This window comes from Eptesicus fuscus, chromosome 5, assembly GCF_027574615.1.
Source record: "Eptesicus fuscus isolate TK198812 chromosome 5, DD_ASM_mEF_20220401, whole genome shotgun sequence".
NCBI classification, from domain to species: Eukaryota; Metazoa; Chordata; class Mammalia; order Chiroptera; family Vespertilionidae; genus Eptesicus; species Eptesicus fuscus.
The window spans coordinates 1,407,622-1,425,226 of NC_072477.1; the positions used below are offsets into that span (position 1 = coordinate 1,407,622).

Consider the following 17,605-nt stretch of genomic DNA (forward strand, 5'->3'; position numbering starts at 1 on the left):
TGGGACACCGGAGTGGGACCGGGGCGGCCTGGCGGTGGAAGGGCTCCCCGAAAGGAAGCAGTCAGAGCTGCAGCTCCAAGGCTTAGCTGCCACTCGTGGGTGTGTCCAGGAATGAGGTGATTTTCAGGCAGAGCAGTCTGAAAACCCAGAGGGTGAGAGAGAATGTTTGGCCAAGAAATAAAGGGAGTGTGGAGAGAGGCAGAGAGGGTGGCGGGGGACTCGGGTGGCTGAGTCACAAAGGGCCGCGAAGTGACCAGGAGTCAGGAAGTTCGGGCTTTCAACCTCAGGGCAATGGGAGGACTGAAGAGTGGTCAAGCGGGGCAACAACCATCTTCCTTGTGTCTGCAGAAGAATATTCTGGCTGAGTGTGGGAAACACGGGGGAGGGAGGGAGGGAGGGAGGGAGGGAGGGAGGGAGGGAGGGAGGGAGGGAGGACACTGGAAGCAGGGAAGACCAGGCAAGAAGCTGGTGTGGTGATCAAGTCCAAGACACTGGCAGTGTGAACCAGGACGGGGGGAGGCACAGGAAGGACTGAGGTCAGGAGACATGGAGGGAACAGGCGCAAAAGGACCTGGGACCGAGTGAGGCTAGAGCAGTGGTCAGCAAACTCATTAGTCAACAGAGTGGCAAACCGTGGCTCGTGAGCCGCAGTTTGCCGACCACTGGGCTAGAGCAAAGGCAAGGGCACCTGGATGAGAAACGAACATTCCGGTTTCGGAAGGAAGACATGTAGGTCGTGAGCTTGCTGAGCCCGCGGTGCCGAGGGCTTACCAGTAGGTGACGGTGTCCTTTAGTGGCTGGAGAGCGGGTGGGAGGGGGCTCTGGCTAGGGATGGAACGGGGTCATCAACACAAGCAGCCACTGCAGCTACCAGAGGGGTGTGAATGCAGTGAGGGGTGCGGAGAGGACCATGCGAGTGGGTGACAATTCTGTGAGGTGAGAGGAAGTGGGGACAAGTTAAGACAGAATATAGATAGTGTTTCAAGAAACATGGCTGTGCCGGGGAGAAGACAAAAAGGAAGATCTAGAAGGGGAGTTGGGTGGAAGTGTTTTGGTGAAAGGTGGCACAGACCTGAGCATGCTCTGGTGAATGCTGCTGGAGAGAAGGCAGCCGAGAGGGAAGAGACAGGAGGCAGCCGCACACAGAGGACCCGGACACAGAGCGGGGCCAGCAGAGGCGCCCCCTGCCCTGTAGCGAGAGGGCGGTGGAGAGGGGAAGGGGGGTGCGGGTGCAGCTAAGTGAGGCCTGTTGGGAGGGAGGGAGTTTCTGCTGAATGTTTCTACTTCCCTGTGAAGCGGGAAACCTGACCCTCTGCAGGAGCGAGGGCAGAGGGAGGGCGGGAAGGAGCAGCAGGCACGGCCAGGCCGCAAGGCCGCCGTCTGTCCAGTGAGGGTGCACGTCCGAGCCCCCGTTTGTTTGCTGGTGTGATGGTTTTTCGCCACAAACCAACTACAAGCTCCTTTAACTGCGATGTAAAATACTTCTAGCAAACCCATTTTTCTTTCTTTTTAATGCTGTTTACTGTAACTGGACCAGAGGGCTCAATTACTAGAAGATTTATTTTGTCATCCGTAACAGCAGCCTAATCCATGCCTCCCGGTGGCCACGGCTGCCCGGAGAAGCGCACGCACAAACGGAGGTCTCACCTTGAGGTCTCTGTGAACGATCCGCTTCTGGTGGCAGTACTGGACCGCAGACACGATCTGGACAGGAGAGATGCCACGTTAATATCCTCACGGGTGCAGATTCGTAATTCAGATGAACGTCCGTCACAGGTGCTCACATGCCGGATACTCAGTGAGTCCTTGACTGTCTGCATGGATCTCTAAATATGATTTTCTCACGCTTTGAACTTTCTAATTTGAAGAAGTTCAGGAGTGAGGCAAGAAGAGATGGGTGCGGATGTCCTTCCTGCTCTCTCTCGATTAACTGGAAATTCTGCCTCTTCGGGGGCCCTCCTCCTCGACATGCCAGTACTTTTGTGTGGTTCCTGGGCTCAACAAACCACCAGGATCTGAGGGGCTCTGGCTGCCCCCAGGCCCAGATGGCTCAGGTGCAACCTTAGCTCACCCTGTAATCCGCTCCAAGCCAAACTGGCAGTCCCAGACCCTCCACAGCCAGGTGCCGCCCAGGTTGGTTCTCCTGGTAATTACTTCCCTTCCCAGCCCGTCTGCTCCCTGCCACACTCTCTCCTTTTGTCTGATGTGGGTTCGAGGACAGCAAAAGCTACTTCCCTTCTCGAAGGACCCGATTCCTCTGCCTTAAAGTAGAAGAGAGTGACGTACGTGCACCACGTACCATGACCACCTTGGCTGCTGTCTCAGTAGGACCCGCCTACTCTCAGCAGAGACTGTGCTTTCAGTCAGCTTTTCATGAGTCCTGGGACTGAACTGTGAATCAACCGTTTTGCTAAAATTTCACACTTACTTTCAAGTCTCCTTTTCTAATTATAAGTCTATATGCTCATTATAGAAATCTCATGAAGTATAGAAGAGTTTATACAAATATGTAAAATAATGCAATAATTAATAAATACAAGAATACACTGTTTCACGTACTCACAACTATAACGCTGCTTTTGCCCTGTCCTGTATATGCCTCTCCTACCACCAAAGAGAGAGACCATCTCCTGTTATTTTGGTTAAGTATTTTGTATGTAAACAAAACGGGGGTTATAATGAAAATACCACTTGTTTCTCTCAATCATTATCAAATGTGAACTGTAAGCCACACGCACACACGGCTGCTCTATCCATTGGTATTTTGGCTCAGCATGAGCAGAGGGAGAAGCGGGGCTGGGGCTGGGCTGGGGCTGCAGAGTGAAGTGAAGATTCAGAAGCTCAGACCTCCTCCTCATCAGCACAGGCACTGAGACTCCCACGCCGACATGCGGGGTTCGGAGCAGCTGCCACTTGGGAAACGCTGTCTCTACTGTGGCAACAGGAAAACTGGGGAAGCGAAAGAGCTCTGTTTTCCCAGAACATAACAGGCTCATTCCTAGGACACAAGTAACTTTTATCTGATTTCTGCCTGATCCAATTCCCTGATTGCCACCCAATACTGACATTTCTCTCTTAGGTCTGCTTTTGAATCAGATTTCACAATTTCCTACGCTTTCTCAAAGAGATTAAAGAATTTTCTTCTTTTACCTCCAAAGAGCTCAAAGCTAAAATAATGCCACAATAACTTGAAAACTCTAAATAAATTGTTGTTTTTTTGCCTTCTGCTTTTAAGCGAGAAGCAGTTACTTCCAAAGGCTGAGAACCCGGATGTTCTCCAGGTTGGGACGGGAGTGCAAGCCTACTTCATTTCCAATCACACATGACAGAGCAGCACTAACCCACCACCTTAGGGGCGAGGGGAGAAGGTGGAACCAGGAACCTAGTCTCTTTCTTTGGAGAGAACAAGAGCTCAGCCCAAAATGAAAGCAGCGTAAGCAGGAGCTAGAGTGAGAGGGGGAAGGGAGTGGGACAAGAAAAGGCCATTTGCTGGTGAACATGGAAAGAAGGGCTGGCTTTTTGCTTTGTGTGTGGCATACCCTTCACTTGTCATAAACAGAAAACCTTTTCTAGTCAAAGTGATGCCAACTATCAGTGGGTGGAAAGCATGGCCATTAGAAACAGAGGCAGGAGGAACGCTGCCAGGGAGCCGGGCCCTTCCAGGCTGGAATGAGCGGCCTCAAGGCACAAGGAGCCAGGACTGCACCCACTCCAAGTGCTGGAATGGAGCACTCGTCAGAGCGCAGACGCTGCCTTTCCTGGGTGCGCAGAGCCAGAGCAGCGCGGGCTTTCTGGACGCTGTTGGTGACCCAGCACGGAGCCACTGGAGCCGTGACAGTTTATCAAGTGCGAAGTCAACACTGAGGAGGTGGGATGCAACGGGAACACCCCTGGGAGGGGCTGGAACGCCCACAACCACAAGCCTGGGCACATGGCTAAGGACCCATCTTATCCTTAGCCCCGGGGGCCGTAAGAACTCAGAGCTCGGCTGTGCGAGTCCAGCTCAGAGCCCTGCCGGACGCCCGCTTCACCAGACACGCTGCCCCCGCAGCCGCCGGCCCGGAGGGGACACCCGCCTCTGCACCTGCAGGCGCCCCGTGACGGACTGCCTGCCAGAGCAGACGCCTGCTCCGCTCCCATCTCGGAGGCCCTCCTCTGCGTAACCTGCGTGTGATTCACTGGCTTACTGGGGAGTCTCCCCTGTAAACCTGGCACTGTGGAAAGACACAACCTGTCCGTTTTGGGGACACTCCCTTGCTCATGACACTAGATCAATTAAGGTTCCTCAAATAAAGGCTTCAGAATTCCTGAAGAAAACTAACCATCACCATGGGGGGATGTCCCAGTCCCTCTGACAGCCAGGCCCCCCAGGGAAGGGCAGCGAGGGCAGAGGAGTTGGGCGTCAAGTGCCAAAAGGCCCCGAGGGGGGCCCAGGCTCCAAGCTGCTGCCGCTGGCCTTCTCCTCAGCTGTAACCCACAGCCCATTAACGCTGCCTCAGACACATCCATCTGAACGGGAAGGAATGTACATTTTATGAGACAAAAAAAATAATGGTTTTTAGGTGGCCAATTTATAAAAATTAGTACAGCTATGAAAAGGGCCAGACTTGTTTTGTAATAAAGAGAAACTGGAGTTTCCTTCCATAGACAACAGAACAAAATAACAGAACTGAAAAGAACTTCAGAATTCAACAAGTATAACTTCCTTTCTTTTTTTCAAAAAAAAAAAAAATTTTTTTTATATGTATTTATTGATTTCAGAGAGAGGAAGGGAGAGGGAGAGATAGAAGCATCAATGATGAGAGAGAATCACTGATCGGCTGCCTCCTGCACCCCTCCACTGGGGATCGAGCCTGCAACCCGGACATGTGCCCTAACCGGAAACCAAACAGTGACCTCCTGGTTCATGGGTCGATGCTCAACCACTGAGCCGCACTCGCCAGGCAATTTCTACTTTTTATAAATAGAAAAACTGAGGCTCAGAGAAGTAAAATGATAGACAAAAATTAGTTCCAACTTTGATATTTAATAGGTTTCAATTCCAAGTACCATTAATATTTTTAAGCTTTTAAAATTAAACTTATTAATAAGCCCTTAACCATAAACACTAAACAAATCAAGAGAGGCAAATGTTATGAGAAATCTTAAAAATCAGCTAAAACTGCCTTTCCAAATACTGTGAAAACTTTAAAGGCTCCTATCTATACTCTACCTTGACAATCTTAAATGTGAATAAAATAAAAATTTCCAAGCTCTGAGAGAAATGAGGCTGCCCTGCCATTTCAATAAGAACCTGTAGCCATGGGAGCACAGCCCAGGTGAAAGTATAAAGTACCCGCTCCTTCCCTTCCCTGCCCTGCCCTGCGTCAGGGTGGACAGCGCCGCCGCCACTTGTTCTGGAAGAGAGTTCTGCTGGAAACAATCGTGTGAGCCATCATTTACATATTGTCTGAAGCTGTGTCTGTGCTACAACTGCCGAGTGAAACTGCTACCACAGAGACAGTACGGCCCACAAAGCCTGAAATACTTACTATGTAGCCCTCTACAGAACAAGCGTGCTAATTCCTAGTCTAATAACAACACAACATAATGAGTACACAGTTCCTGAGTTTTGACGTCACAGGACCAGGCATCAAATTTTGGGTGAATTATTTAATCTGCCTGTGCTTCAGTTTCCTTATTTCTAGGAAATGAGCATAATACTCCTTAACTCACAAGGCTGCTGGGCTTACATTAGTGTAGGTAAAGCACTTATCCCCATGTCTGGCAGGTAGTGATCAATCAATAAATGGTAATTACTATTGTTAAAAACTTGGAAATAGTTTTAATTAGTATAATCATAGATATTATGAAAGACTCTGGTTTTTAAGGCTCAACTGTCAAAAACTAAAGTTAAGAGTGAGGCTAACCCCGCTGGCGTGGCTCAGTGGTTAAGCATCGACTTACGACCAAGGAGGAGATCATGGTTCGATTCCCAGTCAGGGCACATGCCCTGGTTGGTGGCTCAATCCCCAGTGTGGGGCGTGCAGGAGGCAGCTGATCGATGATTCTCTCTCATCATTGATGTTTCTATCTCTCTCTTCCTCTCTGAAATCAATAAAAATATATTTAAAAACAAACAAAACAAACAAAAAAACCTGAGGCTAAAATCCCAATTACAAAGCCAGAAACAGAAACCAAGGCTATCTCTAAAAAAGTGCCTTAGGCACAAAAGGCACTTAATAAATTTTTGTTGAACTGAATGGCCAACCCCTGCTCCATCCAATGGTCCTACAACCATTTATATGTGCAGACACCTGTTCGTTTCAGGGTTTAATTGAGATTACTTTATCAATTAATAAACTAAAGGTACCTTAATTCATACCTGTCTAAATTTAGCTCTTGCTTCTTTTTCCTTCATTCTTCCATGTGCAACCAAATAGTCAAACACTTCACCTATAATTGAGAGAAATAAAAGTAAAAAGAAGTCCTACTTCTGAGCATTAATTTTCCATAAATCGATAATGTTTCATTCTTAGCAATGCCTTAATTTTATTTTTAAATATAGGTATGAAGATAAACAGAAATATGTGGAATTTAAACTAAGTTAGCCTTAAGTTCAATTATAGGTAAAATCCATCTACAAAATCTTGAAGCTAGATAAAAGCCCTGAAATTAAATTATAAACTTTCATTTTAAATATCATTTTTAATGTGTTTAATAAAAACTTAGCAATGAAAATTAAAAGTTAAAATGGATGCTATTTTTGTTAAAAGAGGAACTCTTCAACTGTAGGACTATGACAGACTAGCACTTCCTGAATATATTCATTCATTCAACAAATATTTATTGAGTGCCTACTAACTGCCAGGCACTGTTCCAGGCTCTGGCGAAACAGAGCAGTGAACAAAGCCAGGTCCCTTTCCGCGCGGCGTTTCCATTCTAGTAGCGGAGACAGGCAGCAGACAGACAAGTGACTAGACAGTGTGTCAGGCGGTAAGAAGTGCTGGGGAGAGAAAATGGGCAAAGGGACAGGAAGTGCGCTCGTGTGTGCAAACGTCTTGCTGACCACCGTGAGCACGGAGTGAGGGCAGCAGTGGGTGGGCACAGGAATGGGTAGGAGGGTGAGGTCCTGAAGAGCCTGGTGGGCTTTGGTAAGGATTCGGGCACAGCGCCAAGTGAGAGCAGAGGAGAGTATGAAATGGCTGACCTCCTACAAGGATCACTCTGACTGCTCGAGGGAGCAGCAGGTTAGGGTGGGGAAGAGACAGGATGAGCGCGCTGGGCTAGAGTGGGACACGGCAGCGATGTGAGAAGGGAGGGAATCAGGACAGTGTGGGGGTCAAGCCAAGAGAATGCGCTGGTGGACATTTCTTGGGGAAGAGGGGTGACATTCAACGAAATGTATCAGTACTGCCAATTGCTTATCAATTTGGAATAAAGAAACACCTCTGAAATCCACAGAAAGAGGACTAATTTAACAAATGTGGTATAAACTGTGTTTAGGAAAGAATCCTGTCTACTTCATACAAAGAATACTACCATCAGCTTAGTGACAACACTTGACAAAAATATTTTGCCTAGCCGGCGTGGCTCAGTGGTTGATTGCTGATATATATACCAGGAGGCATGGTTTTATTCCTGGTCAGGGCACATGCCCAGGTTGTGGGCTCGATCCCCAGTGGGGAGTGTGCAGGAGGTAGCCGATCCATGACTCTCTCTCATCACTGATGTTTCTATCTCTCTCTCCCTCTCTGAAATCAATAAAAATATAAGAATATATTTTTAAAAAGATTTTGATACTTAAAATCAGCTGGTTCTGAACATAAATATTTTTGAGGAAAAAGTCATTCTGAATTGTAATGAATATCTCTGCCTTTTTAAGCTTTTAGCCCTAACTCTGATACAGTTTTTAAAAAATATATTTTATTGATTTTTTACATAGAGGAAGGGAGAAGGAGAGGGATAGAGAATTAGAAACATCGATGAGAGAGAAACATCAATTCAGCTGCCTCCTGCACACTCCCCACCGGGGATGTGCCCGCAACCAAGGTACATGCCCTTGACCGGACTCGAACCTGGAACCGTTCAGTCCACAGGCCGATGCCCTATCCACTGAGTCAAACTGGTCAGGGCTCTGATACATTTTTAAACAAGGGAGAATATTTTCCATTTATCACTTGACTGTATAATGATCTTTTAAAGGGTATTACATGTCAATTAACACCAAACTATTCATTTAACTGCGATGACTTCTGAAGTTAAATGTCAGCTCCAAAAATGTCAGCATTTTCTAAGGAAATGACCTTTCTATTTGTAAATAGAACACAGTGTCAAAACAAGTAGTTAAGCCCTAGCGGGTTTGGATCAGTGGATAGGGTGTTGGCCTGTGGACCGAAGGGTCCCCATTTGATTCTGGGACCTCAGTTGGGGCATATGCTGGAGGCAACCAATCGACGTCTCTCTCTCTCTCTCTCTCACCGATATTTCTCTTTCCCTCTCTTTTCCACTCTCTAAAAATCAATGGAAAAATATACTCGGGTGAGGATTAAAAAAACAAACCAAGTAGTTAAAATGTGAAAACAACCAAAGATATATGCATATCATATGGAAAACAGTTTTGACTTAAAAAACATTAATAGATTAGACACACTAGTTATTGTGGTGGGTCGGTCCCTTCCTCACACCAACCCGCTTCCCCCTCTAGGAGCCAGAGTGATCCTTGCAAGGGGTCAGTCATTTCATATTCTCATCTGCTCTCACAGATAAAATCCAAGTCTGTCAGAATAATTTTAAAACAATTTTATAAATTCAACTATAATATAAACCTCTTAAGAGTTTTAGGAACCATAAAATCATACTCACAATTACTGTTATAAATCAGGAATTCATCCCACATCTGTTTTTTCCTTATTAAAAGCTAGAAGCCCAGTGCACGAAAATCATGCGGGTGGACATGCGCGTGCACGCGCGTGCATGTGTGTGTGTGTGTGTGTGTGTGTGTGTGTGTGTGTGTGTGGTGTCCTTCAGCCTGGCCTGCACCCTCTTGCAATTGGACATCTCTCTCGCAATCTGGGACCGCTGCCTCCTAACCACTCGCCTGCCTGCCGGATCACCCCTAACTGCCTCTGCCTCAGCCCCCACCACCTTGGCTTCGTCCAGAAGGATGTCTGGAAGGTCATTCAGCTGTCCAGTCTAATTAGCATATTATATTTTTATTATTATAGATGTATTAGCACTCAGATTAAGCCACTAAACTGAAAACCCCTAAAGGCTATCTATCTCTTAGAGAAAAAATAGCAAACAGTGGCTCTCTCCACCCAGGTCAGGGGCCCTGTGGCTGCTGGAAGGACACTGGACAGGACAGTTGAGAAAGCTCTTGGATGAAGGTTCAGGTCCTGCCACTAGTGATGGAACTGTTGGCACAGAACATCTTTCAAGGCTTTAGTTTCATCTGTAAAAATTAGGTAGGTGTCCTGGATGATTTCTAAGATTCCTTCCAATTCTATAATTCACTGATTCTGCTAAACTGAAAAACACCAGACTGGGGAGGAATCGGAAGTAAATCTAGTGAAATGTTTTATTGTTCAAAACGGCAAACAAACAATCAAACAGACGTCCTGAAAACTGACAGTGCTTTACTGAGATGATTAAAACCAACAGCCAAAGCCAATACAGCGCCACCTCTGATGAGCGCTCTTTAATGCTTCTCAGAGGAGGACCCTGTTCGCAGGTCACTGAGACACTCAGAGACTTATCAGGTCACTTATCAGGTCGCTCTGCCAACGAGGGGAACTGGATGGACTGACCCCACCTCTCTTTCCCAAAGCACATCCTCTTTCTACGAAAACTGGGTGCTTCTTAGATGTTTTTGTGTTTTTTTCTTTAATATCTGTTACTGATTTTAGAGAGAGGAAAGGAGAGGAATAGAGAGATAGAAATATTGATGAGAGAGAAACATTGATCGACTTCCTCCGCACACCCAGGCATATACTCTCACCAGGAATCAAACCAGTGACCTGTTGGTTCATGGGCTGATACCCAACCACTGAGGCACACTGGCTGGGCCAGATGTTTTGTTTTGTTCGTATATAAGAACAATCTGTACAACACTGTGCCTAGAACAGGTGGGAACAGAAAGCCATGGCCAACTATAGTGTCGGAAGGCTGGGCTCCAGGCCTGGCAAAGTGACCACAGTGAGACTTCCCAGCCTCCTTGCCTCAAGGATAAAGGCCATCACTCACTGCCTGGCCACATCATGGAGTCACTGTGAAGCTCAAGGAGAGATCAGGCAAGAGAAGGACTTGTGCGCTGATGAGGTACACCAATGGAAAGGTTCTTAAGATTTACTCTGTAAGGAGCCTAGAAAGTATTAGAACTCCATATAGATGTTCAGTTCTTTAATAATCCCTCAGCTCTTCCTACGACTAATCAATTGTGGAAAACCAACTACATTCTTCAACCACACATTTAAAACAGAAGTCACACAACTAATAACGAATTAGGAGTACGAAAAAGGGATGTCAGGGGTGTGCCTAGTACTTGCTCACAACAGCCTTCCAATCTTTTATTCAATGGTTAACTCACTACAAGGAGGCTACAATTTAACTTTTGTTTTCAGATTTTATCATCTGGATAAAGGTGCTAATGAAAAAATAAAACTCTAACCAAAACAATTTAACCTATATCACAGTCAAATAGAGTATGTCCCCAGTAGTTTATAATTTTATAAAGTAAACTAAATTCTTATTTGTTGAGAAAATGCTATGTGTCAGACACTGTGTGCTAGGAGTAGGAAACACCCAAAGATAAACAGGACAGCTTCTGACCTCCACAAGCCACACAGGGTCCAACAACTACAAGCCTACCGTAAAATGAGAATCTTTGTGAAAGACAAGAGCTATAAATATGGCTCTCTATATATTTATTTCTGAAAAATGTCTACATTTATATAAACTTGCAGGCAAATAATTACTAGTCCTTAATATTTAAGGAAAATCTAATTATTGCATCATAACCATCACTTCTGGCCTTGGGAAAGATGGACACCAATGACATTAAAATCTGATAAGGAAAAACAAGTTTATTTCAAACAGGCTAATATCCAGGGTTATATTTAAAAATCTAAGTACTTGAAATAAATAAAATGTGGTATAGACACGCGCACATGCGCGTACACACACACACACGAATATTATTCAGTCTTAAAAAGGAAGGAAATCCTGTCACATGTTTCAACATACATGAGCCTTACGGATACTATGCTGAGTGACATAGGCAGTCAAAAGGACAAAAACTGACCAAACCAGAGAGGGTTGGACCTGCATTACCACCATTTGTCCACCATCCAGAACTGAAATATCATTGCTGTTATGAACACATAAACAACTGTTGGACATAGAAACCGGGACTCAAAAGAACTGTTGGCCCAGAAAGAAACTCACTATAGACTGATTCATTTGCCTCTCAGCATAACTATTATTGCTTGTCTCATTTTCGGTTCCTATAAGTGTATTCCTAGTATCACATGAGCTCACTCATCTAGGGGAAATGATGAACAACATAGACTGAAGAACAAGAACAGCATCGATCAGACTGTCAGAACTCAGAGGGAAGGTAGGGGAGGGTGGGGATAAGGGAGATAGATCAACCAAAGGACTTGTGTGCTTGCATATGAGCCTAACCAGTGATCACGGACAACAGGGGGAGGGGGACATGCGTGTGGGGGGGGTTTGGGAAGGGAATGGGGGGGGGTTGATGACAAATATGTGATACCTTAATCAATAAAGTAATTAAAAAAATTTTTTAAATCATAAAAAAAAGGACAAAAACTGCATGATTCCACTCATATATAAGGTCCCTAGAGCAGTCAAAGTCATAAAGACAGAAAGCAGAACGTGGCTGCCAGGGACTGGGGGTGGAGGGAGCAGGGAGGCAGTGTTTAATGGGACAGAGCTATAGTTTTGCAACATGGAAAAGTTGTGTGGATAGATGGTGGTGATGGTTACACAACAATGTGTATTACTTAATGCCACTGAACTGTACACTTTAAGTGGTAAAATCTGTAACTTTTATGTTGTGTAATTTTACCACAATAAAAAAAATCCAAGTATCTGGATATTGTCCATTTAAAATGTCAATAGTGAAACAATGGCAACCCACAGAACTGCTAACAGCGGGCTCTTCTGACTTTCACCCTCGTGTATTAGGACTGTGCACAGTGAAGAAACCCAGCAACGATCAATGTGGGCGTGTGGTGTGCGCTTCCCAAAGGAAAGAAAGAAAAACAGGGATCGGCTTCTTACCTCCGCTTGCATACTCCATGATTAGGTAGAGTGTTTTGTCAGTTTCGATGACTTCAAATAACTTCACTGGGGGAGGGAGAGGATACAGAAGAAACAAATGTTTGTGTGCATACACCACGTACATATAAACTGTAACTACAAAAAGTAACTATTTTCGGTTTAAGATTTTAATAGAGAGTGCTCTAAAAACTGCTTTTACGACATTTATTATATATTACAACAACAACAGAAAATATTTTGTAAGGCCTTGGAATTCCATAAAAATCATGATTCTTTCTGGGTGCCGGAAGGGCGTTCCTCGGCGTGCACTCACAGCCTGGTGGGGTGTGCCTGCCCCATCCTCTCGCTGCCTGGCAGTGCGGCTGTCCCGGTAGCTGCCTTCCCAGCAGCTCTTCCCCTGCACCTCAGGAAAAGCCTTATTTCACATTCAAACTGCAGGGACTGCTCAGATCTACTCTACTTCCGAAAGTGCAAATCTATTTACTTTTCGTTCTGGCTTCAAGGATATATATAATTCCACCTGAGACTTATATTGCTTGGGAAACAAATTCTCCAAAAAACAAGGTTCCTTTGTTACTATTCTGAAGCCAGCGATGGAAAGAAGTAGAAGGGATTATACTGTGATTAACTGAAAAGAACTTTTAAAAGAATTCTTTTCAATGGGTCAGAGTAACTTTATCATACCAGATCCTGTGACAGAGAAATAACCTTCCGATTACTGCTAATTCATAAAGCCATAAAAAAAAATCAAATACATATATTTTAAAATAAAACTAAATTTCTAAAGCTATCAAATCAATGTTTTGCATTATCTACTTTATTTTGGTAATACATACTTGAAAATTAAATTTACCAAAGGGTGGGGGGAATGCTAGTCTTTTATATTTGGGGCTATTTTCTGATGTTTTAACAGAAAGTAATAGGCCAAATAAAATACCTAACATAGTATTTATGTTTGTTGAACTAATGAATAAAACTATCATATTTCTAAGATGATATATTTGGGTTATCAAGAAAAATCATTGAGATAAATTTAAGACACATATGCTGGAAAACCATCAACATATAAACAAAACCTTTCTCAAATTCCAATGCAAATATTAGCTCTCCTGGGAAAACGATTTTAATCCAATAAATTTTTTGACATTTAAATCTATTATCAAAGATAATGGATCAAAGATAGGTCAGTTAGTAATAAGTAGAGAGAACTCCAATCAGGGTACAACTTAATTAAAAAATAAAATAAATATGCTTAAGTTAGCTATTTCTAGGCAGCAGTAATAAAAAGTGTTTTGGATGAGAAGTTAGAATTTAAAATTCAGAGTGGGCTTGCTAACCAAAGGGTTGAAACAAAAAGTGAAGAAAGGCTTTCTTTTTGTCACATTCCTTATTTTTCTTTTCTCCAAACATATCTTACTGACTTTAAGATGTAGAGTTTTTCACTTTTTAACTAATATCACTGATAATGGGATGATGGCTTGGTAGCATTGTCTTCTCCCACCTCCTAGAAGTGATTCTGATAGTAAACTGATACAACTGGCTGTCTTAAGAGTTATTTCACTTGTTGTGTGTATATTTCACTATTCTTCTAATCAATGTTTAGTAGTGTTCACTACCTACATGATAAAAGCGTTATTTTACTCTTGAAGTAATATTTTTAGACTGCAGGAGCTACTACTGTGTAAAGGAGCAGTTATATTCTTTTTAACTATTATGATATATGGGATCAAAAATCTCCATTGAGATATCTATACAACAGGTCAGGATTAGGGAATTTCACACTTTCATCTTGGTCCTACAATTATGATGAAGACAGGACCATGACCCTTCCTCATCTTTGAACCCACCTCATCACACCCAGCAGAGCTGGGCAGAGGACACTTAAAACAAATCTGTGCCGTATAAAGCAATTCATATCAAAATCCCAGTAGGTAACTATCCTATGTCTTTTTAAATGGTTCAATGTACAAGTATTTTCTTAGAAAGGGTCTATCTTTGAAAATCTTAACTCTGACTTAACAGAATTCCCTTCTCTCTAGCTATGAATTAAATACAACTATATTTTCCACTAATTAAAAAATTAAATATTATAATCTAATTATAGATGTTTCTACTGCATTGAAGCTTTAAATTCAAATGTTTAGTATCTAAGCTTTTAACTCGTCTTTAGCAAATTTCAGAAAGTTAATACAAATGATAAACAGTTTGGAGATGTATTTTATTAAAAGTGTGCCTGGGCTGGGAGGAGGGAAGACATCTCTCTCCTGGAATACATGTTTAACTTTATGAAATAGTTTCAAGAATGTATTTAGACACAAAAATACTTAAGAAAGCAGAAAGTACCTATGTTTGGATGATTTAAAATCTTCATTATTCTTACTTCTCTGAAGAGCTAAAAAACAAACACACAATGCCCCGAAACAGGTTATTACACATTGTCTTCCGCTGTTGCAATGTAAGTTTAACTTGTACCCAGAGAACCCATTCAATGGTAACGCCCAGTGCTTCACATCTAAGACCAACATGCAAGTACAGGGTAACTTTGAAGTCGCTTTAACCCAATACCACGCGCCTCAACTTTCTCTTGTGAAAAGCAGAGGTGCCAGAGGAGAATGCCACCACCAGCTGAATGCTCCTTTGCTGTCTTGAACACATATGATGGGATCCAGGCAAGAACAGTTTGTGACTAAACTTCGTCTGACTCAGGTATATGCAAACCAAAACGTATAGTCGCAGTTCCTGAGTGTATCAGGTTTATAATGCCAAGGAATCTATGAGAGATTTGGAACAAAACATGGCAGGAAGGCCTCACAGGAGGTAGGTCATTTAGCATGGAAGCTGAGGGACTTAATAACTGCCCCGATCAGCACTGCCCCACGCGCTCCCTTCTGTACTGTGTGACTGGCTTTAGGCAAGCAAGGGCAGGACAGAAAGTTTGCGCAGCGGGGCTTGCTTTCCTGGAATGATGTCGCCCTAGCATGAAGACAGTTGAGCCTCTCTGAGGATGAAACACTGCACGCAGAGAGACCTCTGTCCCACCTGAGGTAGCCCACCAACTCGCCCCCGAATGCTGCCACAAGGAAAAGCCAGGGGGGCCCAGCAGACAGACTGCCGGTCAGGCCCAGCCAGCACACAGGGGGGAGGAACGTGAAGCTGCTGCTGGGTGAACAGGTGCTGGGACTTCAGAGGAGGGTCACAGCTCATGGCCGGGCTAATCCAACACGATCTCAGAAAACAACAGAAACTGAGGCCATCTTATCCAGCCCTCTTGCAGACTCGTGGAAACCAGAAAAGGAGGAAAAGACCTTCCAGAGTCCGTGGGGAGTGTGGCCAGACCAGGTCTCCGAACACAGTCTCCTGCCACCTGCAGGCGCCAGGGCGGGCGGGCTCTGGAAGCTGAGGCGTGGCTGGCTCCGGGCTGCAGGAACTGTGAGAAGCCACAAGGCTCTGGCTGTGCCGGTCCTCGCCCACCATATCTAACCTACAAGTGGCCTAGCCGCTCACTGCGAGCACCGAGAGACACGGACGTATCTGACCTACAAACTGAGCCCAGAGCTTAAAAACATGGAACCAGATGGACAGACTTCCTGTCTGGAACACTGACTCATCTCCGAAGGCAGGGCCGTTTTTACCACCAACACAAACACCGCTGGCGGCTGCTGCGGCCATTCTCAGAGCGTATGTGCCAGATGAGGAGACAGCCACCTGACAACCACCCATCCAGGCCGGAGTTCTTGGCTTCCCTCTGCAAACTGACACAGAAACCCCGCGTTCCCATCTGGGAGAGCTGAACCTCCAGTCATTTCCACAACAGCCAAGTCAGCAGAGCTCCGGGTCGGCTGCCGTACCCCGCAGCTCAGGACACCGCATCTGGAGGGAAGCCATGGCCACGGCGGCCTCCGTCACCCCTCCGACCTCAGCTCAGTCACTGCTCCGGCACCCACCCAGCTCTTTCTTTCCTCGGAGTCTTTCTCCTTTCCATCCTTCCGGTCTCAGGGAGATCCTCTGAAAACCTCTTCCGAGTCCGTCTCCCTTGCTTTACAGCATTCTTCCCTAGAATGTTTTTCAAGTTGGGACGGATGGTACATTTTGATGTACCTACTTATTGCCACCTCACCATCCACAGGGAGCACAGCTGTCTCCTCTTAGCCCCCCCGCCACACAGCTGAAACCAAGCCTGGCGCACACAGGGACTCATCTGTTTAGAAATGTCTGCAGGAAAGCACTAACTCCCGGCAAGTACCACACCGCTGGCCAGACAGCAGGCTGGAAGAAGGCAACTGTTTTTAAAATTGCTCCTAGTAGTGCAGCATTGAAACAAAGTCACCAGAACCAAAGAGCAGAAAAAGATGGACTATTCTAGGAGTTCAGGGGGAGAAAGCTCGTGTGTTGGATGGCACCATGGAGGAAAGTGGACTCGACAGGCCTGACAAAGGGCGCCCCCAGCAGAAAGCGGGCTGTGTGCTCCGTGTATCTGAGTGGAGATCGGAGGTGTGACCAATGAGAACCAAGTGACCCGTCTGGCACCAGGCCCCTGATCAGTCATGGGGGTGCTGGTACCAACTGCAGTTTTCTGGGCCCCACCAGTCACCAGATCGGAACTGGGCCTTGAGAATCTTACTTTTCAGCAAGCACCCAGGTCTGGTAGTTTTCTTGTTCTTTTTAAAATATATATATATATTTATTAATTTTAGAGAGGGAGAGGGAGAGGGAGAGAGGGAGAGGGACAGAGGAGGGAGAGAGGGAGAGGGGCAGAGGGGGAGAGGGGCAGAGGGGAGGAGGAAGGAAAGGGAGGGGGAGAGGGAGGGGGGAGGAGGAGGGGGAGGGAGACAGAAACATCAATAATGAGAGAGAATCATTTATCGCCTGCCTACTGCACACCCCCCCAGTGGAGATTGAGCCCACAACCTGGGCATGTGCCCTGACCAGAAATCAAACCTCGACCTCCTGGTTAGGTCAATGCTCAACCACTGAGCCACACCGGTTTCGGCAGGTGTGGTAGTTTTTAAGTGTGTCCACAAATTCCTTGACAATCTTCCCCTCCGAAGGAAGAACTTTGAGTATAGGGGCACTTAGTGATTTGCTTCTAAGGAACAGAGGAAGGCAGAAGCTATGGTGGGGGCTTAAGAGACTGGCCAGGCCAATAAAAGGCACTGTGGCTCGGTGGACACTGAGTTTCCAGGTGGACAGGCCAGGTGGCAGGGAGACGTCACGCCCACAGCGGAGGCCTGCAGCTGGGGCTCTAACCGAAGAGCACCTGAGCTGGAACGTGCAGCTGTCACTCCCTCACACAGGCCTCAGAAACTGCGAGATGACAACG

At 45.5% G+C, this 17,605-nt stretch overlaps 1 protein-coding gene across 7 annotated transcripts in view; it reads right to left on the reverse strand.

Annotated features, from left to right (window-relative positions):
* MARK3 (microtubule affinity regulating kinase 3) overlaps nt 1–17,605 on the reverse strand; it is a 91,941-nt gene that overhangs the window by 25,525 nt on the left and 48,811 nt on the right. For all 7 annotated transcript variants that reach the window (XM_028135621.2, XM_028135619.2, XM_008158818.3 and 4 more), the window contains 4 exons: nt 14,629–14,677; nt 12,286–12,351; nt 6,365–6,435; nt 1,648–1,704 (listed from right to left, as the gene is read on the reverse strand). In XM_028135621.2, the coding sequence (XP_027991422.1) occupies nt 1,648–1,704; nt 6,365–6,435; nt 12,286–12,351; nt 14,629–14,677 (243 nt within the window). The remainder of the gene's footprint in view (nt 1–1,647; nt 1,705–6,364; nt 6,436–12,285; nt 12,352–14,628; nt 14,678–17,605) is intronic.